The following is a 19702-nucleotide window of genomic DNA, read 5'->3' as shown; positions in this document are numbered from 1 at the left end:
TTCATTATTTATTAAGTATTTTTATTAGTTTATATTATTGTGTTATTATCATGCTTTCATATGAACCCATGGTGACAATGAGTTCTATTATGGGCTAATTGTAATCTTGAGATCATAATGGCTTTACTATGGATTTCTTTAGTTAATTGTTTAATACCTTGGTATGTGGTGATTATATGATATCTAGCATAGGTTGTGCTTATTCGTCTTATGTGCGTCGCGAACATGTAAGATAGCCTGTTAATCTCTTGTGAAGCGACAATAAATCTTGAGATTTAGAACTTGCCATGCTAGCATAGATTCGTGTATTGTATGCATGATTAGTGGGCAACTCTAACCGTTTTACTTGCCCTGTGTAATCATAATGAATAATTTGCGCTTAAATCGTTATGTTGTCAAATTCTGTAGACATATAGGGTCTCAACATAATTGATGCATATTCAACTTCTATCTTAATTGTGGATGCTTGGTATAATGGTATTCGTACAACGAAAGTTGGCGTTTATCAGTTTCGTATTGTTCGATTAATATCATCACCATTACATGCTAAGGGTAATAACAATAATTATTGAATGAAGTAGTAATAAAGTTATGATCTCATGTGTGTTTAATATTATAAATTCAAGTGTTTAATTCCCGATGTTAATATTAGTTAATCAACCTTAATTGTTATTGTCTTGACATTGAAGAATAATCATACATTGGTGAGTAGGTGTTAATTAAATATAATTAATCAGAGTCTATGTGGGAACGAACTAGAAATCATTCTATATTACTTGCGAACGCATATACCTGCGTGATTTATTTAGTGCATGCTTTGTGCCTAATAGACAACCCGTGTCAAATCTCGAGCCTTTTTCGAAAACCGGGCCAAGTCCCGATTTCGAGTCCGAAATAAGCCGAAGCATACTGTCCCGAGTGTAGCCAACTTGGGTTACGACAAGCCCACCACAGGCCCTCAAAAGATCATGATTTGTTGGTGCATATAGTAGTAATACTTTGCCTTATAAACTGAACAGAAGTCCCAAATTTTCTCGATGTGGGACTGGGGTATTACAGAAACTGCTTTTCTTTATGCAAAAATCCTGAAACGATTTTGTAAAATATCAAAATGGTATTATATATTCAATAAAAATGAACTTTGTGAAATTAGTTTACTCCCCGTATATTTTAAAATATTTTTTTGAGCGTATAGATTACTTTTTATGAATTTTTATTACTTAATGCTCAAAAATTGAAGTAATGATTATTAAATCATTTTGAAATACTAATTCATCAAAACAATTCTAAAATTTCATTTTTTAAAAGCTCATGAGATTAGTCTTAAGATAATAAAAAAAATAATGATTTAAACATACACTAATGATTTCATAAAAAAGTATAAGAATAAGATAAACTCTACTTTTCACAAAATATATCATTTAAATTCATTTTTAATCACACAAATCATATTGGCACATACGTACGGGGCATATAGCACGTAATCAAATATGAAAATAATAAAACCTCATATTTGACTAATTTTACTATTTAATCTCAATAATAATCTCTATCCTGACTCAATAATAATCTCTTCCCTGATCGTGTAAAAATCTAATATTAATTATAACTCACATTTATATTTATTCATTTATTTACGAAGGTACTTATAGATCATGTAATCATATTTTCACATGTTTTTTACCGAGTCATTTCTCAAACACCCCCTTATTATAATCACATTAAACTATTTTTCAAATATATCGATACGATTACAAGACGCGTATCAATCAACGTTCTCATTCATTTATTAACCAATCACCATATCATTTCTTCTATATATAATTGCAAAATATGATGATAAAAAAGCGAGACTTTTTATTTTAAGTGAAATGACGAATTTAACATTATATCTACTATAATTAAAAATTGTTGTCGACGGGAATCGGATTATAGTTACCCATTAGTTCTCACACTACAGTTCACTATGCTACTATGTCTTTTATGTTTGTAATCAAACATTTAATATATGTTTGTCGCTAATTTGTTTTTATTTTTCTATTGTAATTCATGAAATAACACTCTTTGTCATGTTTTTTTCTTGTATATATATATTGATTTAGTTATTTATATATTTCAAAATAATTAAAATTACAATTACGATAATAATTTTGATCAATATTTAACATATAAAGAAAATAATTATATAAAAAATATAAATAAATTAAGACATAGCATTTATTCAATAAATAATTTAATATATTTTTAAGTAACCGTTTTATTAAAATTTATGATATTATATATAAGAATTAATAAACAATGTCAAATAATCATGTTCACGGTAATAAAAAAATAAAAATAATAAAGTTTATAATGCGTGTTTATTCAATAAAAATTATATTGCTAGAAAGTATATATAATAAAATTTTAAGAAAAAATAGAATGTTGTGTTTTAGTTATTTGACCAAATTGACCGCAAAAAAACAAATAAGCTTACAATTATGGGATAAACAGAGCAGTTTTACATCTACACATCATTCATATTTTTATTTAAATTTTTTTAGACCGATATATTTAGGTCTATTTTGAACTTAACATCAGAATCTACTCGATTTTAAAAACACAAAAAAATCATAAATGTATCAGAACTCGATCGAGTTGAAGTGTATTTTTCAATTAGCAAATTTAGAAAGTTTGTTTATTGGATCGATGAGAACGTTATATCAATGAAAAATGTATTTATAACAACATACATCCACGTGGATTAATGTGTTCGAGACCTTGATAAGACCAAGTCAATAATTAATATATGTAAAAATTGCAAGATTAATATATTGTGATTTGTCGTGGATTTGACCCGATTTATGAAAAGTACTCAGTATTTTGTCCGCATTATCGCACGGTCGGGTAAAGTTACGACGTTGTACTAAACCAATTTTTTTTCCCATATTTCACTTTGTTAAAACAAAATACATAATAATATCAAAATAATACATGCAAATTTTTAAAAAGCAAATTTGATATACTAATTTATTTTTATACAAAATAAAAAAAATGTTAATTTTTTTTTACAATAAAAAAATCTAGAAAATAAGTAATTTGAAAAATGATTAACTTTAACAATTTTAAATAGTACCCTAATTGAACAATTGTATATTATTTTATATAATTAAAATCATATATGAATTTAATTTTTTTTGAATAAAACAATGAACTTCTTACAATAGTTTAATTTAGTATAAAATAATTCATGTTATTATAAATTATTTTCATATTTGAAATTACAGGATCGACCCTGAGAATTGAGGGGCCCTAGGCGAACTCAAATTGTGGGGCCCTTATAAATTAATAAATCAAGTATAAAATATATATCGAGAGCTACAAATATACTAATAAGAGGAAAAACAAAACATTATGCAAACTAATCTTATTATATTACTTAAATATAACACGTCTTGCATTTTTTGATGCAAAAATATCAATCAAATTTACATAATCAAGTTTTTCAACCATATCCTTTTATATTGATTACATAGCTAAGCCACTTAATCTTTCTTGAGACATAGTTGAACGGAGGTAGGATTTTATCAGCTTCAACTTTGAAAAACTTCGTTCTGCATAAGCAACAATAACCGATACCGTTAGAAGAATCCTATAAGCAATCCAAGCATTTGGTTAGCTGCTTTCCATCTATTTGATGTATGTCAGCACGTCTATAGCACTCTTTGTACTTTCTGGCAAGTTTCGGCGCAACATACACAAGTCTTCATACAAATCATCACCATTAAGATGCGAATTCTCACCATAATTTGTAATATTTGCAAGATTATCACAAAAGGTCCTCAACTTTTCAGGCTCAATTAGGGCTGAGCAAAACCGAACCGAAACCGAAAAACTGAACCGAACCGTGTTAATTCGGTTCGGTTCGGTCCTAATTTTTTCAGAAATTCGGTCTATTCGGTCCGGACCGAATAGACCAAAATAAAATTCGGTTCGGTTCGGTTCTTTTAACAAATATTTCGGTCCAGACCGAATAGACTGAATAGACCAAATAATAAAGGCTATATTTTCATATTATATACATTTTACATATATCTTAAAAATTATAATCATAATTTTTAATTTTTAATTATATTCATGAACTACTAGAACTCTACATAGCACAATACTTTAATTATATTTTAAATTTTATAATTTATGATTTAATTTTTAATGCAATTTTCTTTTCAAAAAATTTTCGGTCTATTCGGTCCAAAACCGGACCGAACCTAATTATTTCGGTCCGATTCGGTTCGGTTCGGTCCGGTCCATAATATAACTTCGGTCCGGTTCGGTCCAAGAAAAAATGACTATTCGGTTTTTCGGTCTATTCGGTTCGGTCCGGTTTTGGACCGAACCGACCGAATGCTCAGCCCTAGGCTCAATGGACTTTAACTTCTCAAAATTTCATAAAATTCCAAAATTTTCTTCAAAACTTTGTAATTGTTGAAAACTAATTAAAAAAATACATATATTAAAAATGTATGACTAATATATCTCATAATTTTATAACAAATCATATATATGTACCCGGTACCAAATGATAAAATAACTTGACTAATAATGTAGAGAAAATAATTATTTTTAAAATTCTCCTCGGCTGATTGTGTCACATCTTCACCCATGCTCTCATCAAATTGCCTTTTTTTTGTGAACCACACGCTTTTCCACAAATATTGATTCAGCTTCCATCTTATTGGCAACCTCAGTAGCTTCAACCATAGCTTCCTGAAATCCAACTTCTCTATAATTTTGAAGAAATGAATGGAGACCTTTTAATTCTCTGATAACAACATCAATTTGCATGTCTTCACTTTAAAGAATTTTGCTAACATGATTAACTGCATATAACAATTGAGACCAAATCACTATGCCTAATAAGAATTCAAAATTTTGAAGATTATAGGTTGCCAAAGTTTCAGCATCACTTCTTGTTTTGGCATCTTCACTACTATTCACCAAGTAAATTAAAGCTTCTTTAATTTGTGAAGCTTGATATCTTATTGCTTTAACACTCTCAACACTCTTTAACACATCTTTGACTCTTTTTGGACCCCTCTCAACCAAAAACTCTATCTTGTTATTTTCAATCCTACTCCAATATCCTGGATCATCAACATCAAAAGAAAAATTATCCCAACCACCCAATTTTCCATTCTCCTCCTCACTTCCACTATCATCTTCAATACCATTAGAATGTTGATTCTCATTTTGATTTACATTTTCATTCTCATTTTCATCATTAACAAATTGATTTTCAACTACAGTAGCATTATTCACATCACTATTAATACTATGCCCAATTTCCATTTCATCAACAACCACATTCTCTACTGTATTTTTTGGAAAATACTTGTCTAGAGAGCCTACCTGAGTCTTTTGAAGAGTTTATCCTCTCCTTTTCTCCTTTCTCTTTTCACCTCCACACTTGTATTTTCTTATCGGAGCCATTGATCTATTTTCCTGAGATTTGTGAATATAAAATGAGTCAAATACTCCAATATTAATACAATCTGTTGTTATAAACAAGAAATCCAAAGGAAAATTTACCTCTTTGCTTATTAATCCAACATTTAGTCGTAGAAGCTTTGATTGAATTAATCTAATAGTATGCTCGCTATATTTTTCTCACTTGTCTCTTGCAAATCACAGTATCAGGCCCTTCGTCTTTTTGTTTTTTACTTTACCATATTAGTACTTGTTTAATAAAAAAAATTGTTAACTTACAAAATTAATTGGATGTTTAATTTGAAAGAAAAATTAAATGAATTAAAAGCTAAAACAGTAAAAGCATGAATATTAAATACTAAAATAAATTGAATATTAGTAAAAAAATAAGTTTAATAATTGAATATTATATACTAATTTTTCAAATACAAAAAACTAAACTAAAAATTAAAAAAAAAATTAAAAAAATAAAAAATAATTATAAAATAATAAAAACACACTTATATATATATATATATATATATATATATATATATATATATATACAGACCAATAAAATATTTGGGGGCCCTTGTGTTTTGGAGGCCTTAGGCACAAGACTAGTCCGCCTATAGCGAGGGCCGCCTCTGTGAAATTATAATATATGACTGGAACTTATATACACACTAAATTACATGATTTGATTCGAGTTATTTTATATTAAAAACTAAAAGTAATTATATTGATCATATAAATTATCATATTATTTCTTTCGTAATAACATTAAAGCGTTAAAAAATTAAGTACTAATATTTTATTGAATTTAAAAAAGTTTGGCACATGAAGTCAATATACATGATTAATAAATTTGTATATAAAAAAAGTGGAAATCATTCACAAAAAATGACAATCATTAAAATAACGCTACATTAATCTCTTAGTAGAAAACAAAACAATATGTAATGTGACACTAACCCTACCAGACTCAGTTTAAAGTACATATTTCATGTATAAAAATAGTAGATATGCATATATTGTTAACTAAACACTGCCGTAAATTATTTAACAATATTATACTGGCACTTCAGTACTAGAAATTTATGAATGGGTTGAGACATCTTCTACATCATATGCAACAAGTTTTCATTATCTTACACTCATATATATGAACTACATAAATTATAATAAATAACAACATATTTGACTTAGAAAATACGTACAATCAAAATATTTGTTATCACCAGAATCATCAAGCCTGAAAGAAGAAGAAGAATTGTAACAAAATAAATTATCACTCTAAGTCTAAATATTCATTGAATATTAGCTATTTACAGTGCTACATTTTAATTAAATTATTAAGGACCATACTTTATTATTGATTGGGAAAAATTAAAATTTGAAAATTTTTATTTGTCGAATTCTGATTTATTGGTAGAAAACAGTTTGTGTCTCACACGAGTTATTATGCCAGTTAATTGTCTAGTGACTCATCAAACTGGAATAAATCGTATTGAAAGATTTACTTTTTAGTTTACATAAAAAGCCTCATAATTATCCTTTTGGTCACAGGTTCGAATCTCACGGGAGAAAAATTTATGATTATGCCTCATGAGTCAGAGTCTGTCGCTTAAATGCGGTATACCTTGACTCACGTTATTTACAGGTTATTGCGTGAGCGCGTGGGGTTTACCCAGTGCGCAACCGAAGGGCAGCGGCTGCGGGTTAGTTACGATAAAAAAACCTCATAAGTCACATATATTCACAAAATACAGTACACGAAATTTCCGAACATCATATATAACATAAAATTATGTAATACAATTTGTTTTATTCTGCAACTTTAACCGTATCTTTGTAAATAAATTAAAAAAAAGAATATTTTTGATAAATTTCTTTATATTTTGAAGACGGGGAGCGAAAGAATAATCTATTTCTCAATTTCAGTAGTTAAATTGAATCCTTTGGTTTTTACAAAGTTCAAATAAATACTATGCTTATTATTAAAAACAACATTTTTTTAAAAACAGCTAGTATAATTCAAACGGTCTAATTAGTTTAGTAAATTTGGAACTGAATCCCGAATAATACGATTCATTCAAATTCATAATCGAAAAATCATATCTTCGCCTAAAGATCACCCCGCCCATCTCCAAATTAGCGTGTTAGATACCAAGCGGGTCGGGTCAGAAATTGGTAGTACCCTTCTATCAAAACCATCCCGCTTCTCATTTTGCTCATTACCGCGCTTTGTTATTTGAAGCTTTCTTTCTCGATTTAACAAAACACACTCCTACACACACACACACACACACCTCCCTCCCTCCCTCCCTCCCTCCCTCCCTCTCTCTCTCTCCCCCTCCCTCCCTCCCTCTCTCTCCCTCCCTCTCTCTCTTACCGGCTCATTTGTTAACATCCGATTCCATCTCTCATCTGTAAGTAAACACCAATTTTCATTTTAGAAATCAGGTTTTTAACTGTTCAATGCTTGTTAACTGTTAGGGTTTCTCTAATTATTCTATCGATTATCACATATCTAATTGCGAATTTGACTTTCTTTTCAATAATATTATTGTATCTTCTGTTATTGTCCTGTTTGTTATTCTATAATTCAATTCAATTTTTTTTTTTTGATTTTTGTTGTTGTGTTTCTGCTTTCCAATAGCTCAGAAATGTGCGTGTTTACAATTGCACAACTTGTTATACTTTGGATTGGAATAAGTTATGTCGAAAGGAGAGGGTTCTTATACTCAAACCTAGAGCCGGAATTACTCCTAAAAACGGAGTTTAGCTTGAAAACTAATCCAGTGTATCAAAAAATTTATTTTAATGTCATCAAAGTAAATTTTAAACTGAATTAGTCGAGACATTATAAGATGTTGTAACTCTATTCATGAAAGAACTTAGTTGCTTTGATGTACGCTATATATGTGAATTGTATTTTTAGATTCCAATCGTAAGACGCATCTTACTGCATATAGGGCCTGCAGATTTGATATGGTGGGATTGGTTGAGCTATAAAATATTCACATCTCTCCTCAGTTATCTATCATTGAATCATTTTTAAGCTATAAGGCTATAGAGTAGTTGATGGTTCACATTTGGAATCGGACAGTTATTGAAATCAGATGGAAACGATCCACATACATTCAATCAGTTTGGTGTAAGGGAAGGAGACATTGAAGCGGAATAACATGTGTGGCAATTATAGGATATCTCTAATTTTATAGACTGCTGATCTATTCCACTGAAAAGTGGGATAATTAAAGCAACGAAAAGCAACTATTTTCGGGTATCTTTGTAAGCGACTTAATTATATTTCATATATAAAGACGATAATCGAAGATATGAACTTTCCAAACATAAGTTTGCACTAAAAATTGAAAACTATACTTTCTGTCTTACGGCCCTAGAAAGTGGGCATACAACAGTTTCAGTCAGAGTCATGTATATAACCTAAAAAACTGAAAACTTTACTTATGTTCTGTCATATTACGTAAGTGTAGTATGAAAAACAAGATATAAGAATTACTTATATCTACATTTTAAGTTCTTTTCATTTTTTTTATGTTAAAGTTAGAATTGTTTAATATTCAAATCTCAACCAATATCATTTTCAATATCATCTCTGTTACGTAAGCCCAGTTGCTTTTGCTGCAACGCTGAATGATGGTATTGTATAATAACATTTCCGAGCATGTTTTGCACTTATGCTTCAAATGAATCTAACTGTACAAAATAGGATGAAACATGAATCACTAAAGTTGACGAGATTCAAAAAGACGTGCAATGAGTTTCTCTCAAGTCATTCTTATATATATATATATATATTATAATTTTGTGATAAGTCTGCGGATTTTGAGCAGCAAAAGTATCTCTATATCCACCCTGCTTCTCAATTGCCTGTAGCATCTCCCACATGGGCTGGCCTGGTCCCTTTACATGTATTTAGGGCCATGAGACTTCTTTAATGTAACCATGTTGTAGGCCTATATCAGTAACAATCGTGTTAAGCAAGATCTGGCGAGTAAGTAATTAAATAATTGATGTCAATAATCATTTTGCCTCTTGTCCTTGTCATGAGTTGACAAGCTTACCCCATCTAATTTTTAAATTACCTTTTACTTTTTGCCTTATTTATTTTTATCTTTATGTTTTTGACTCTTCAACAAAAATGTTTAATAAGCAGGGTAAATAAGGAGCCTTGATATCATTCATGTTTTATGAATAATTGAATATGTTTGCTGATGGTAAACGCAAATCTGATGAGGTAAAAAACTATTTTTTCACTTTACATGTCTATCTTGTTTAGGCAAGTGTTATTATTAGTTTTTTCTTTAACTTACTGTTGCTGGTATTAGTAAGAAACACTCTACAGGAGGTGCCATACCAGTATTAGGTGAAAAATATCCAAAAGTTAATTGGTCTCAACATGTTGAAGCACATGCCAACTTTTCAAACCAAAACAAGTACTTGAGGACAAATTTTCTGTATTCTCTTTCAATACATAAGCCTCAAATTGAAGGAGTGATGGCAGCAAGGTATGCAAGTAACAGTTCATGACATGTTTAGTGGCATCTGTTTGTATGTTTAGGTGTCAAATATATGAAAATCATGCTATTGTTTTAGTTGTTAAATGTGGAGACATTAGTGTTGCAATGCTTATCTTATGTTCCCATCTAATTCGAACTAGGTGCATTTTTATGCTTATGCATGGATTGAGTAGGTTGACATAATAGTATATTTTGTTGTAGCTTAGTGAAGAAGTTAAGGTACTATTTCTACTTGATTTGTGTATCATGATCTTGGCTTATAAGTTGCTAAGGGCCTAGGCTTTCAGATTTCCTGAATCCAAAATTATTTTTTCACTAAGCAAAAAATAAATGAAATTATTTTTGACATTGTTTATACTGAGTATATTTTGTATTTCTGTTTGTCAATCTCAGATAAGCTCAAAGAGCTGATGCGAGGAAGGAAATAATAGCTGATAAATGTTTTAAATTAATATTTAGATATTGTAAATGTTTTTTATGAAGTTTTTTTTTAATCTATAATGAATATTCTAGAACTTGGATTTATGAACATAAATTAAGAACTTAGGTATATTATAATAGTTATCTAACAGGAATCTAGATTACTATAATTTGTTTTTGTTATGTAAAACAAAGTGTTACTCCAATATAAAGAGCTGTATTCATTCTATATTATGGAGATTCAAAAACTATAATATTTGATATTTCTGAGGGTTTATTTGGGTTTTTACTGATTTCAGATTCTGTTCCCTGTTTGCAAATCTACTAAATCATGTCCTTCCTATAGAGCCTTCTTATTAATTGTCTAAAATTTTACAAAGGAGTATTTTAGTGCAATCCTTTTTTATTCATGTGTTCATTACTTCTGTCATTTCTGATGATCTTTTCAGGTCAGTTACCTGTCAACTTCATAATATTAAAGGAGCACACAGTGCACAAGTTGAAAAGGTAACAGAAATATTAATTATAAGTTTTTATTACTTCTAAAGTCAACTGATCTTATTTGCTAACAATTAGTTTTAGAAAATTCCTTGTTGTACCATATCCGGGGGTCCAAATGCACCTTGCCTACCGTACCAAAATGGTTCAGTGCATATGGGCTTATGTTGCATTGTAGAGAATAAGTTTAATGTTCATTTAGCCTTTGGGTTACAATGCTATAAATGTCTATTACGCAGACATGTGCTAAAATTAGTCGAACTAATCATTTTAGTTCTCGTTGAGGTAAAATAAATGACGAGTCTGAAGGACAGGTCAAAGGATCTCAATGCAATCTCGATTTGTGCTTTTAGTATAGTACCTGTAACTTAATATATTAAGAGGTAAGAACAAGTATTTAATATCTTGAGATTTTACCTAGGTATCTATCTTAGAAGCCAAGTAAAATCGCACATACTCTGTGCTGATTTATTTTCAAATACGCTTCTAACAAATTATTCCATCTATATTATTATGGTTGTATTTATTATGTTCTACTTTGCAGGCTTGTCAAGCTATATCCAGCATTAAGCTATCTTCAAGCAAGTACATTAAACCTGGCAGAAGTTCACCGCTAGTTATGAATGTCGGTACCATCCCATTTGAGGACACAAAAAGAAAATATCCTCAAAGTCTGGGCGGCAGTAATAGTAACTTTTTAGGTCAAATACCCAGACATATAAGTTCCATTGCTAGTAATATGGCGCCTGGTAAACCCCAGGGCATGACTAGTTCGTCTCCTTCAGGAACTTTTAGCAGTGCAGAAGCTGAAAAGGCTACCTGCAGGAAAAGTAATGGTCATGTTCCAATACCTAATCATTCTCATCTGCATGTGATTGATGGATTATCCAACAAAGAAACTACTCATGCAAGTACAGTGAATGGGTTTCAGAAACCTTTTTCTGATGACATTGGTGATGATGATGACATACTTGAGGTAATTCTTGTCTCTTTTTCATAAATTTGTAAAGCTGCATGGCTGACTTGTAACATGCATATTTTCTGTTCACAACAAGTCATCTGGTCTTACGCTTAATTACTGTTCAATCAATGTTTCTTCGACTCAACAAGCACTGTAGTCATAGAAAAAGAAGTTACATTTATTTAGTAGTCTATTGCACTTCAATGTCTTCATTATTATTGAAGAATGTCTTACATATGCTATTCTGAAATGCAGAAAAACACTAATTTGTTTACTGTCACAACTTGTTTTTGTGTCTCTTAGTTTCCTTGCATGTAGTTTTTTTTGCCAAGTCCTTGCTTGTAAATTTTGTATTTCATCAATTTGACTGTGTTTCAGAGTCTTGACGTGGACAAAATAGTTATGGAACACTACCAATCAAGTGGCACACCTCAACCATTAATGTCAAAATTACCGCCAATTACTCCAACTGTGAGCAAGTACAATAACACAAGACCTGAAGAGACTTGTTTGCCATCAGAGTTGTGTGTAAACTGCAGTCATGGATTGAAGGTACTACTTATAGTGTAGACAATGTAATTAAGATATTAGACAGTCTAAAACGATGTGAACTAAAGATACACGAGGAGTTTTTAAGTATACAAAAGGGAACCTAATGTTAATAAATGTACTTATTATTTTCTCCAGTCAGGTGTTCTTTTCGTACTTTCTTTTTAGTATTTTCTGATGCAACTTATGACATCATTAATAACCTCCTATGTCATAGTTAGGACTTTGCTATGAAGCTGCAAATCATTTACAAACAATGAAAGACATGCTAATTTCTATATCAAATGATCTTCTGGACAATGATGACCTAAATCTGGAGCAGATATCAAAGCTTCGCCAAGATAGGTTGGTATTTCTGTCTCCATGCTATAATTTTCTACTTCGAGAAGAGCCCTTATGATTTAGAGTAAAGAAAATAACCAAGAAACGCTCTACCCCTTAAGATTATGTGCTGACAAAACATTATCATGTTCTCCAACTGTCTGTTATTTATGTTCCTCTCTTTCCTCGTCTCTCCTTTTCTTTACTCTTTACTATGTTACAATTGTCTTGTCCTCCCATTAAGATATCGCATTTTGCTTATCTCTGCTTTTATGTTGGCTCATATTTACTGTCTCAGGGCGCAGCTGAATAAGCAAATACAGCAACTTGAAAAACATCTTCATACTACATCAGTCGAAGAAGAACGACAAAAGTCACAGTTTTCTGCATCAACAGCTGCTTCTAGGACAATAAATTATGAAAGTCCTTCAGCAGCTGCATTTCATATTGATCCCATAAGGCTTGATACACAATTTCACATGCGCAGTGAGCCTGATGGCTTTGATAGATGGAACTCATCGTACAGTGTACCACCTCCTGTAGAGAGAGAACCGTACATCCCAAAGTACATTGATGTTAAATATATTGAGGGTTCAAATGATAAAAGATGGAGTAGCCTAGATTTTCCGTGGACAAAGAAGCTGGAGGTCTGTATGATTACACATTAGTCTAATATTTTTCTATATGCATAGTGTCTTCCTGATTATTAGTTTTTTTCTGCTCTGTAGGCCAATAACAAGACAATATTTGGGAATCGCTCCTTCCGGCCAAATCAAAGAGAGGTGATAAATGCCACAATGAGTGGACATGATGTATTTGTTCTAATGCCTACTGGAGGGGGGAAAAGCCTGACATATCAGGTAAGAGTTCTGTTTTTTTACTCCGCACAGAAAAGAAGGTTTGTCTATATTTTACTGAATAAGAAATACGATAGTTATGGTATTAAATTGTGTCAAATATTATACTGGTAGTTACATGATATCATACTCTTCTGTGATATTAAGTGATTTTTGCACGTGTGTACATACAATTCTATCTGCATATATTTAGGCTACTTTAAGTTGTACTTCAATCTGAATTTCATTTCATTTTTTCGGAAAATTATGACTCCGTAATTATTTTGATCGCGTAGTATTAAGTATCGATGGAAAGGCCTTTTACTTGTGAACTGAAAAGTACAATATTTTAAAATAATCTGTCAAGTAAAAATCAACATCTTTTGCATATTTGTTTTCTGCAGCTCCCTGCATATATTTGCCCAGGGATCACATTGGTGATTTCCCCTCTTGTTTCACTTATTCAAGATCAAATAATGCATTTATCTCAGGTATTCTCTCACATAACTAGAAATTTTAGTTTGTCAGAATCTTTTTGTTGCACATCTAACGTTGTCTGTTGTATTTCACTTGGCCGGTGTTGGTGGTTTGTGTTGCAGGCAAACATCCCTGCTGCTTATCTAAGTGCCAATATGGAATGGACTGAGCAACAGGAAATTCTTAGAGAGCTCTGTCTTGATAATTGCAGAAACAAGCTGTTATATGTCACCCCTGAGAAAGTAGCCAAGTAATTGGCCTATCCCCTTGACATGCACCAAAATTATTATTGTAATCAACTTTATAACTAAGGAGCCACGAAACATGCATTGTTGTAGACTGAAATCATAATATAAAAAGCAGCTTATGGCATTCATCGACTTTGTTAAAAAAGATACATTACTTAAAGATCTTTAGTGTTGCTTCGTGATTTCCACATTGAACTGGTCAATGAATAAATTAATGTGATTGTGGGTTGTTACAGTTTACTATGACTTTCTTATTTAGCGTGGTTGTTTTTAGTCCTGATAACTACATTGAACTAGTTAGATGACTACTGTTATGTGGACAAGCTGACTTCTCACTCTATGGTGCTATACGATTGAAATAAATTGAACATTGATTTCAGGAGTGATGTTCTACTGCGAAACTTGGAAAATCTATATTCTCGTCAATTACTTGCCAGAATTGTAATTGATGAAGCTCATTGTGTGAGCCAGTGGGGGCATGACTTTAGACCAGATTATCAGGTTATGCTTTGTGGATCTTTCAAATACCTGTAACTTACTTATGTTTTGTTCTGTTCAACTTTAAGTGGTTTAAGTCATATTACAGGGTCTTGGTATCTTAAAGCAAAAATTCCCAAAAACACCGGTGTTGGCTTTAACTGCTACAGCCACATCAAGTGTCAAGGAGGATGTTGTGCAGGCCCTTGGTCTAGTTGATTGCATTATTTTCCGTCAAAGTTTCAATCGCCCAAATTTACAGTAAGCTTCCGAGCTTATGTGTATGATGCTAAAAGTTGCACAGACGTAAAACTAAACAATTTTGCAGGTATTCTGTAATGCCCAAGACAAAAAAATGCCTGGAAGATATTGACAGCTTCATCAAAAAACAGCATCGTGATGAATGCGGAATAATTTATTGTCTTTCAAAAATGGACTGTGAGAAAGTTGCTGAAAAATTGCAGGTTTACTCTTTATAATTCACTTTGTTTTGTTGTTCATTCCTCTTGTAGGGTCATGAAAATAATGTAAAGATAGCCTAATTAATTGGTCAATTTTGAGAACTATCAGTATGCCTATACGCGTCCTCCATATATTACAGAAATAATAGTGAGACATACTATGATTTTGAATGTGTGTCCTTATCAGTTTATATATAATTTAGTTGATTCTATCTTGTATTTTTAGTAGTAACCAAAGCAATACTAACTTATCCTTTTGATCTATGTTACGTATTAAACTTCTGATTATTAGTCAACATTCTGTTATTGAATTATGAGGTAGCTCAGTAGCTGCTGTTTTCCTGCAAGTTCTTTCTTAAAATTAGGCTATTTTTTAAACAATGATTTTCTACTCAGCATGTTGTAAAGCACTGTAAATCTTCCACAAATTTAGCTTGCATCTCTATGTACACAAAATTGTATTGACTATGCTCTACATCCAAAAGATTTCTTTTTTACATGTAAAATAAAGACAAAATTTTTAAAAGGAGATCTGAGATCCAATTAGTGGCTATCCAACACCCTAAGGTTTTGGAAAATTGGTCTCTAACTACGAAGTACTGCTTTATTAAATTAAAGTCGATAGTAATTTTCAGAAGTAGTGAATATCCTTTTCCCTAGACACTAGTAACTTGCTGGTTCTAATCTCTACAATCTACAGTCTACACACAGATCTCATCATCTCAATAAAAATGCTTTTTGGAAATCTCAAAATAATTAGAATAATAAAAAGGTTTAAGAAGGATATGAACAAATAGCTTGCTTTTATAACCTGATAACCAATTCTTATCCTGATTATTATAAAATATTTTAATGTCTTTTGAATATTATTTTAAGGTCTATGTTCTTGCTGAAAATATAAATTGCTTTAACTGAATGTACATTTTTTAGGAGTATGGGCACAAGGCCACATTTTACCACGGTGGTGTGGATCCTTCTGAACGGGCATATGTTCAGGAACAATGGAGTAAAGATGAAATCAATATAATATGTGCAACAGTGGCATTTGGAATGGGTATCATATATTAATCATTTCTTTTGGCAGTACCAGCATTTTGGAGCTTCTGAACGGATAACTTTATTAATTTGTAATGTCTCAGGTATTAATAAACCAGATGTTCGTTTTGTTATTCACCATTCACTCCCTAAATCTATTGAAGGCTATCATCAGGTAATCTACCGACTTGTATATCATCACTTATCTTGATTTTGAACAAGCATCAGTTAATCAAGAAGTGACCAATTTATTAATTGGAAATCACTAATTTGGCTTACTGTCTTTTATTTTTCCGTGCTGAAGGAGTGTGGCCGTGCTGGTAGAGATGGCCAGCTTTCATCTTGTGTGTTGTATTACAATTACAGTGATTATGTAAGAAGTTTTGATTGCTACAAGTAATATATTCTACCCGAAAAATAAATAATCTGCAATACTGATTATGTAATTGTTGCAGTCTATCCCTATATTTGTCTTCCCTAATTTAGACCCATTATATCATCTTTATTTGCTTATTCAGATAAGAGTCAAACACATGTTAAGTCAAGGAGCTTTGGAGCAAAATTCCTTTGCATCTGGCTACAGTCGTACAAGTATCACAAATCATGGAAGGACACTCGAAACAAACACTGAAAATCTTCTAAGAATGGTAGTCCACTTTAGCTATTTAGTTAATTTTAAAGTAATGGCAATGGAAAGTTTATATATTTTTTCTATGACTTTTCAGGTCAGTTACTGTGAAAATGACGTAGATTGTCGGCGTTTCTTACAACTTGTTCATTTTGGAGAAAAGTTTGATTCTGAAAGTTGTAGAAAAACATGTGACAATTGTTCCAAGGTTCAAACTTTTGTGGAGAAGGACTGCACTTTGATAGCTAAGCAATTGGTAAGGAAGGCCATCACCAATTAGGCAATGACAATATTTCTTGTGAACTTCTTTAAATTTGTAATGCTTCCGTAGAAGACATTAAAATTGGAACCCCTCTTTAAGTTGCTTTAAATTCAATTTTTGTGACATTACTTAGGTTGAGCTAGTCAAGTTGGTCAGACAGCAGTTTTCAGCCGCTCATATCTTGGAAGTCTACAGGGGATCCTTAAACCAATTTGTATGCTCAATAGTTAAATGTGATTTCTATTAATTTTCTGTGTCCCTTTGTACACTGTTCCATCAACTTCACTATATTTGATTTCAAAATCTAGGTAAAAAAGCACAGACATGATACCTTGAGCCTGCATGGTGCTGGAAAACATGTAGCTAAGGGTGAGGCGTCCCGTGTGTTGCGTCATCTTGTTACCGAAGATTTCCTTTTTGAGGATGTAAAGAAAAGCGATGCATACGGATCTGTATCATCAGTGGTTAAGGTAAGATTAAACTTTGACCCCCGTGTGATTTTGCTATTAAAATATACATGTATCTTTGTTTTGGTTTCACTTGAGCAAAAATGACAAGGCGGCGGATTTAAAGATGTGATGGCAAACTTGATTTATCTTCACTTGATCTTCATGCTTGAATTTTGTTGTTGCAAATGTTTTCTTTTATTTTTTGTGATCAGGTAAGCTTGTACTAGGCTAACATGCAATTTCACTGAATGTATTAAATTCAGGTGAATGAAAGCAAGGTGTACAATCTCTGTACCGGTGGTCAGACGATTAAACTAAGGTCACCCTACTCTACAGTCGTGACATCCATCATGCCATATCTGGAAAATTTACATAATATTGCCATTTACTGTTCTGCTATAGTAGATACTATGTATCTTACGGTCATATATTTTCGATGTTCTTACGCTAGTTAGTTGCTACGAAATACTAATGGACATACATGATTGTCATCCTGACTTTTAATTGTGATGCACTGTGCAGATTCCCCTCGTCCACCAAATCATTAAAATTTGGTAAAAATTATGCAACACCAGCCAAAGCTTTTTCAACATCAGGGAAGAATAGCCTTCCATTAGGGGACATGTCTGCCCAATCTCAATCAGAACCGGTAGGGTTGTTTTTCAACGAGTAGCTTTTTATGCTTAATATTTTTTTTCCTGCCTATACTGTTTTCTCAAAGTCTAATTGTTGTAAACTACTGTTTTCTGCAGGACATCTCAGCGAAGCTCTTTCCTGCTCTGAGAAAGCTTCGAGGGGCTCTTTCTAATAAAACAGGTGAAAGAGTGTTGGCATACCACATATTTAGGTAAACTCACTTTTCAATTCTTTTACATTTGCATATGTATGATTTTTATTAAAAAATTTATGTGTAAAGTTCATAGAGTTCTATCATAGGATACTACAATGGTTGCTAATGTTTCTCTTTTTGATTAGCAATGCAATACTGCAGCAGATCTGCAAGAAAATACCGAGAAGTAAAGAGGAGCTTCTTGAAATTAATGGCATGGGCAAGTAAGTTGTAACTGTAGTGTAAACCGGTAAATGTTTTTGTCAGTTGTTACCTGGAACTTAATGATTATTTATAATATAATTTCAGTGTAAAGGTAGCCAAATACGGAGACCAGGTGTTAGAGACGATTGAGGCAACGATCAATGAACACAACAAGACAACTAAAAAAAGTAGCAGTAGCAATGAAAGTACTGATTCTGGCAAGAGGAGAAGAAACGGGTCCAGTAACTCAAATGTGAATTTAAACAATGAGGATCTTATAGATAGCACTGGGAGATCAAAGAAAAGGGTACTGAGCAGGCCTAGTGAACCTATCAACATAATAAATTATGAGGAGCTGGATGACAGCGATTTGATGGAATGCACAGAATTCATGGAATCTCTCGCGGATATTGAAAACGATGCCTCCCGTTCAAATCAGAATAGCGGAGGAAGAGTGTTGCCTTCATGGTCAACAGCAGGAGGAAACTAAGTTTGAGGATGTAGATGGTAATGATGATCAAGATTAGCAGTTTAACATAGATAAATTATCAACACTTCCCTGTCCTTTGTTTATTATGTGTATATGTTACTAATAATTATTATGTCCTCCATGCAAAGACAATATAAAGCCAAGTATTCCCTCTGTCCCCTTCTCTCTCGTTTGTTTACATTTGATTTGGGTATGGAGGTTATAAAAAATAATAAATTATTAAAGTTAAAAAATAAATAAAATAATAGGGCCGATTAATAATATATGTATATAAAGTGAGTATAGTTGAGAGAAGTACTTTTTATATCAAGTACATGAAAATTTATGTTATTAATAATTTTTAAATTGAAATAATTAAAAAGCCACAAAATGAGAAATATTATCGTAAAAATGGATAAAAAAGGACTTACCATGTAAAATTCTTAAAAAATGGGGAAGAAATAAGGGAGGGGGGGGGGGCCACACAGATGGAATAAAAAGGACACGTGTGGTTAAAAGAGACGAGCCACGGCGATGTCTGTTAGAATGGCATCCGTCATCTAATTTGCCGCCTTCACATTAT

General features: G+C 31.8%; 1 protein-coding gene across 2 annotated transcripts; it reads left to right on the top strand.

The window, feature by feature from the left end:
• The first annotated feature begins 7609 nt into the window (after window positions 1-7609).
• On the top strand, window positions 7610-19289 carry LOC141668125 (ATP-dependent DNA helicase Q-like 4A). Of its 2 annotated transcripts, XM_074474827.1 has the most exons (26): window positions 7610-7877; window positions 9632-9712; window positions 9804-9983; window positions 10865-10922; window positions 11458-11889; window positions 12253-12426; window positions 12641-12768; window positions 13043-13391; window positions 13473-13604; window positions 13985-14071; window positions 14180-14307; window positions 14686-14806; window positions 14892-15043; window positions 15111-15246; window positions 16174-16297; window positions 16383-16453; window positions 16583-16651; window positions 16797-16925; window positions 17004-17162; window positions 17302-17382; window positions 17477-17638; window positions 17881-17936; window positions 18140-18266; window positions 18370-18464; window positions 18593-18670; window positions 18756-19289. In XM_074474827.1, the coding sequence occupies exons 2-26, from the start codon at window positions 9690-9692 to the stop codon at window positions 19138-19140; spliced, it is 3636 nt and encodes a 1211-aa protein (XP_074330928.1). In that variant the 5' UTR covers window positions 7610-7877; window positions 9632-9689; the 3' UTR covers window positions 19141-19289. The 2 variants fall into 2 exon arrangements, with proteins under 2 accessions (XP_074330928.1, XP_074330929.1); XM_074474828.1 differs by lacking the exon at window positions 7610-7877 and having other exon boundaries at window positions 7962-9712.
• The last annotated feature ends 413 nt before the right edge of the window (window positions 19290-19702 follow it).

The sequence above is a fragment of the Apium graveolens genome, chromosome 6 (genome assembly GCF_009905375.1).
Source record: "Apium graveolens cultivar Ventura chromosome 6, ASM990537v1, whole genome shotgun sequence".
In the NCBI taxonomy this organism is placed as follows: Eukaryota; Viridiplantae; Streptophyta; class Magnoliopsida; order Apiales; family Apiaceae; genus Apium; species Apium graveolens.
The sequence above is the reverse complement of the archived record's forward strand: the minus strand, read 5'-3'. Positions and strand labels throughout refer to the sequence as shown.

Bases quoted from the DNA above. Each gene is read 5' to 3' on its own strand.
- LOC141668125 (XM_074474827.1), top strand. From the start codon at position 9,690: ATGGTAAACGCAAATCTGATGAG. The intron at 12,769-13,042 runs GTTGGTATTTCT...TTACTGTCTCAG, and splicing joins TCAAAGCTTCGCCAAGATAG to GGCGCAGCTGAATAAGCAAA. The intron at 13,605-13,984 runs GTAAGAGTTCTG...TGTTTTCTGCAG, and splicing joins GGAAAAGCCTGACATATCAG to CTCCCTGCATATATTTGCCC.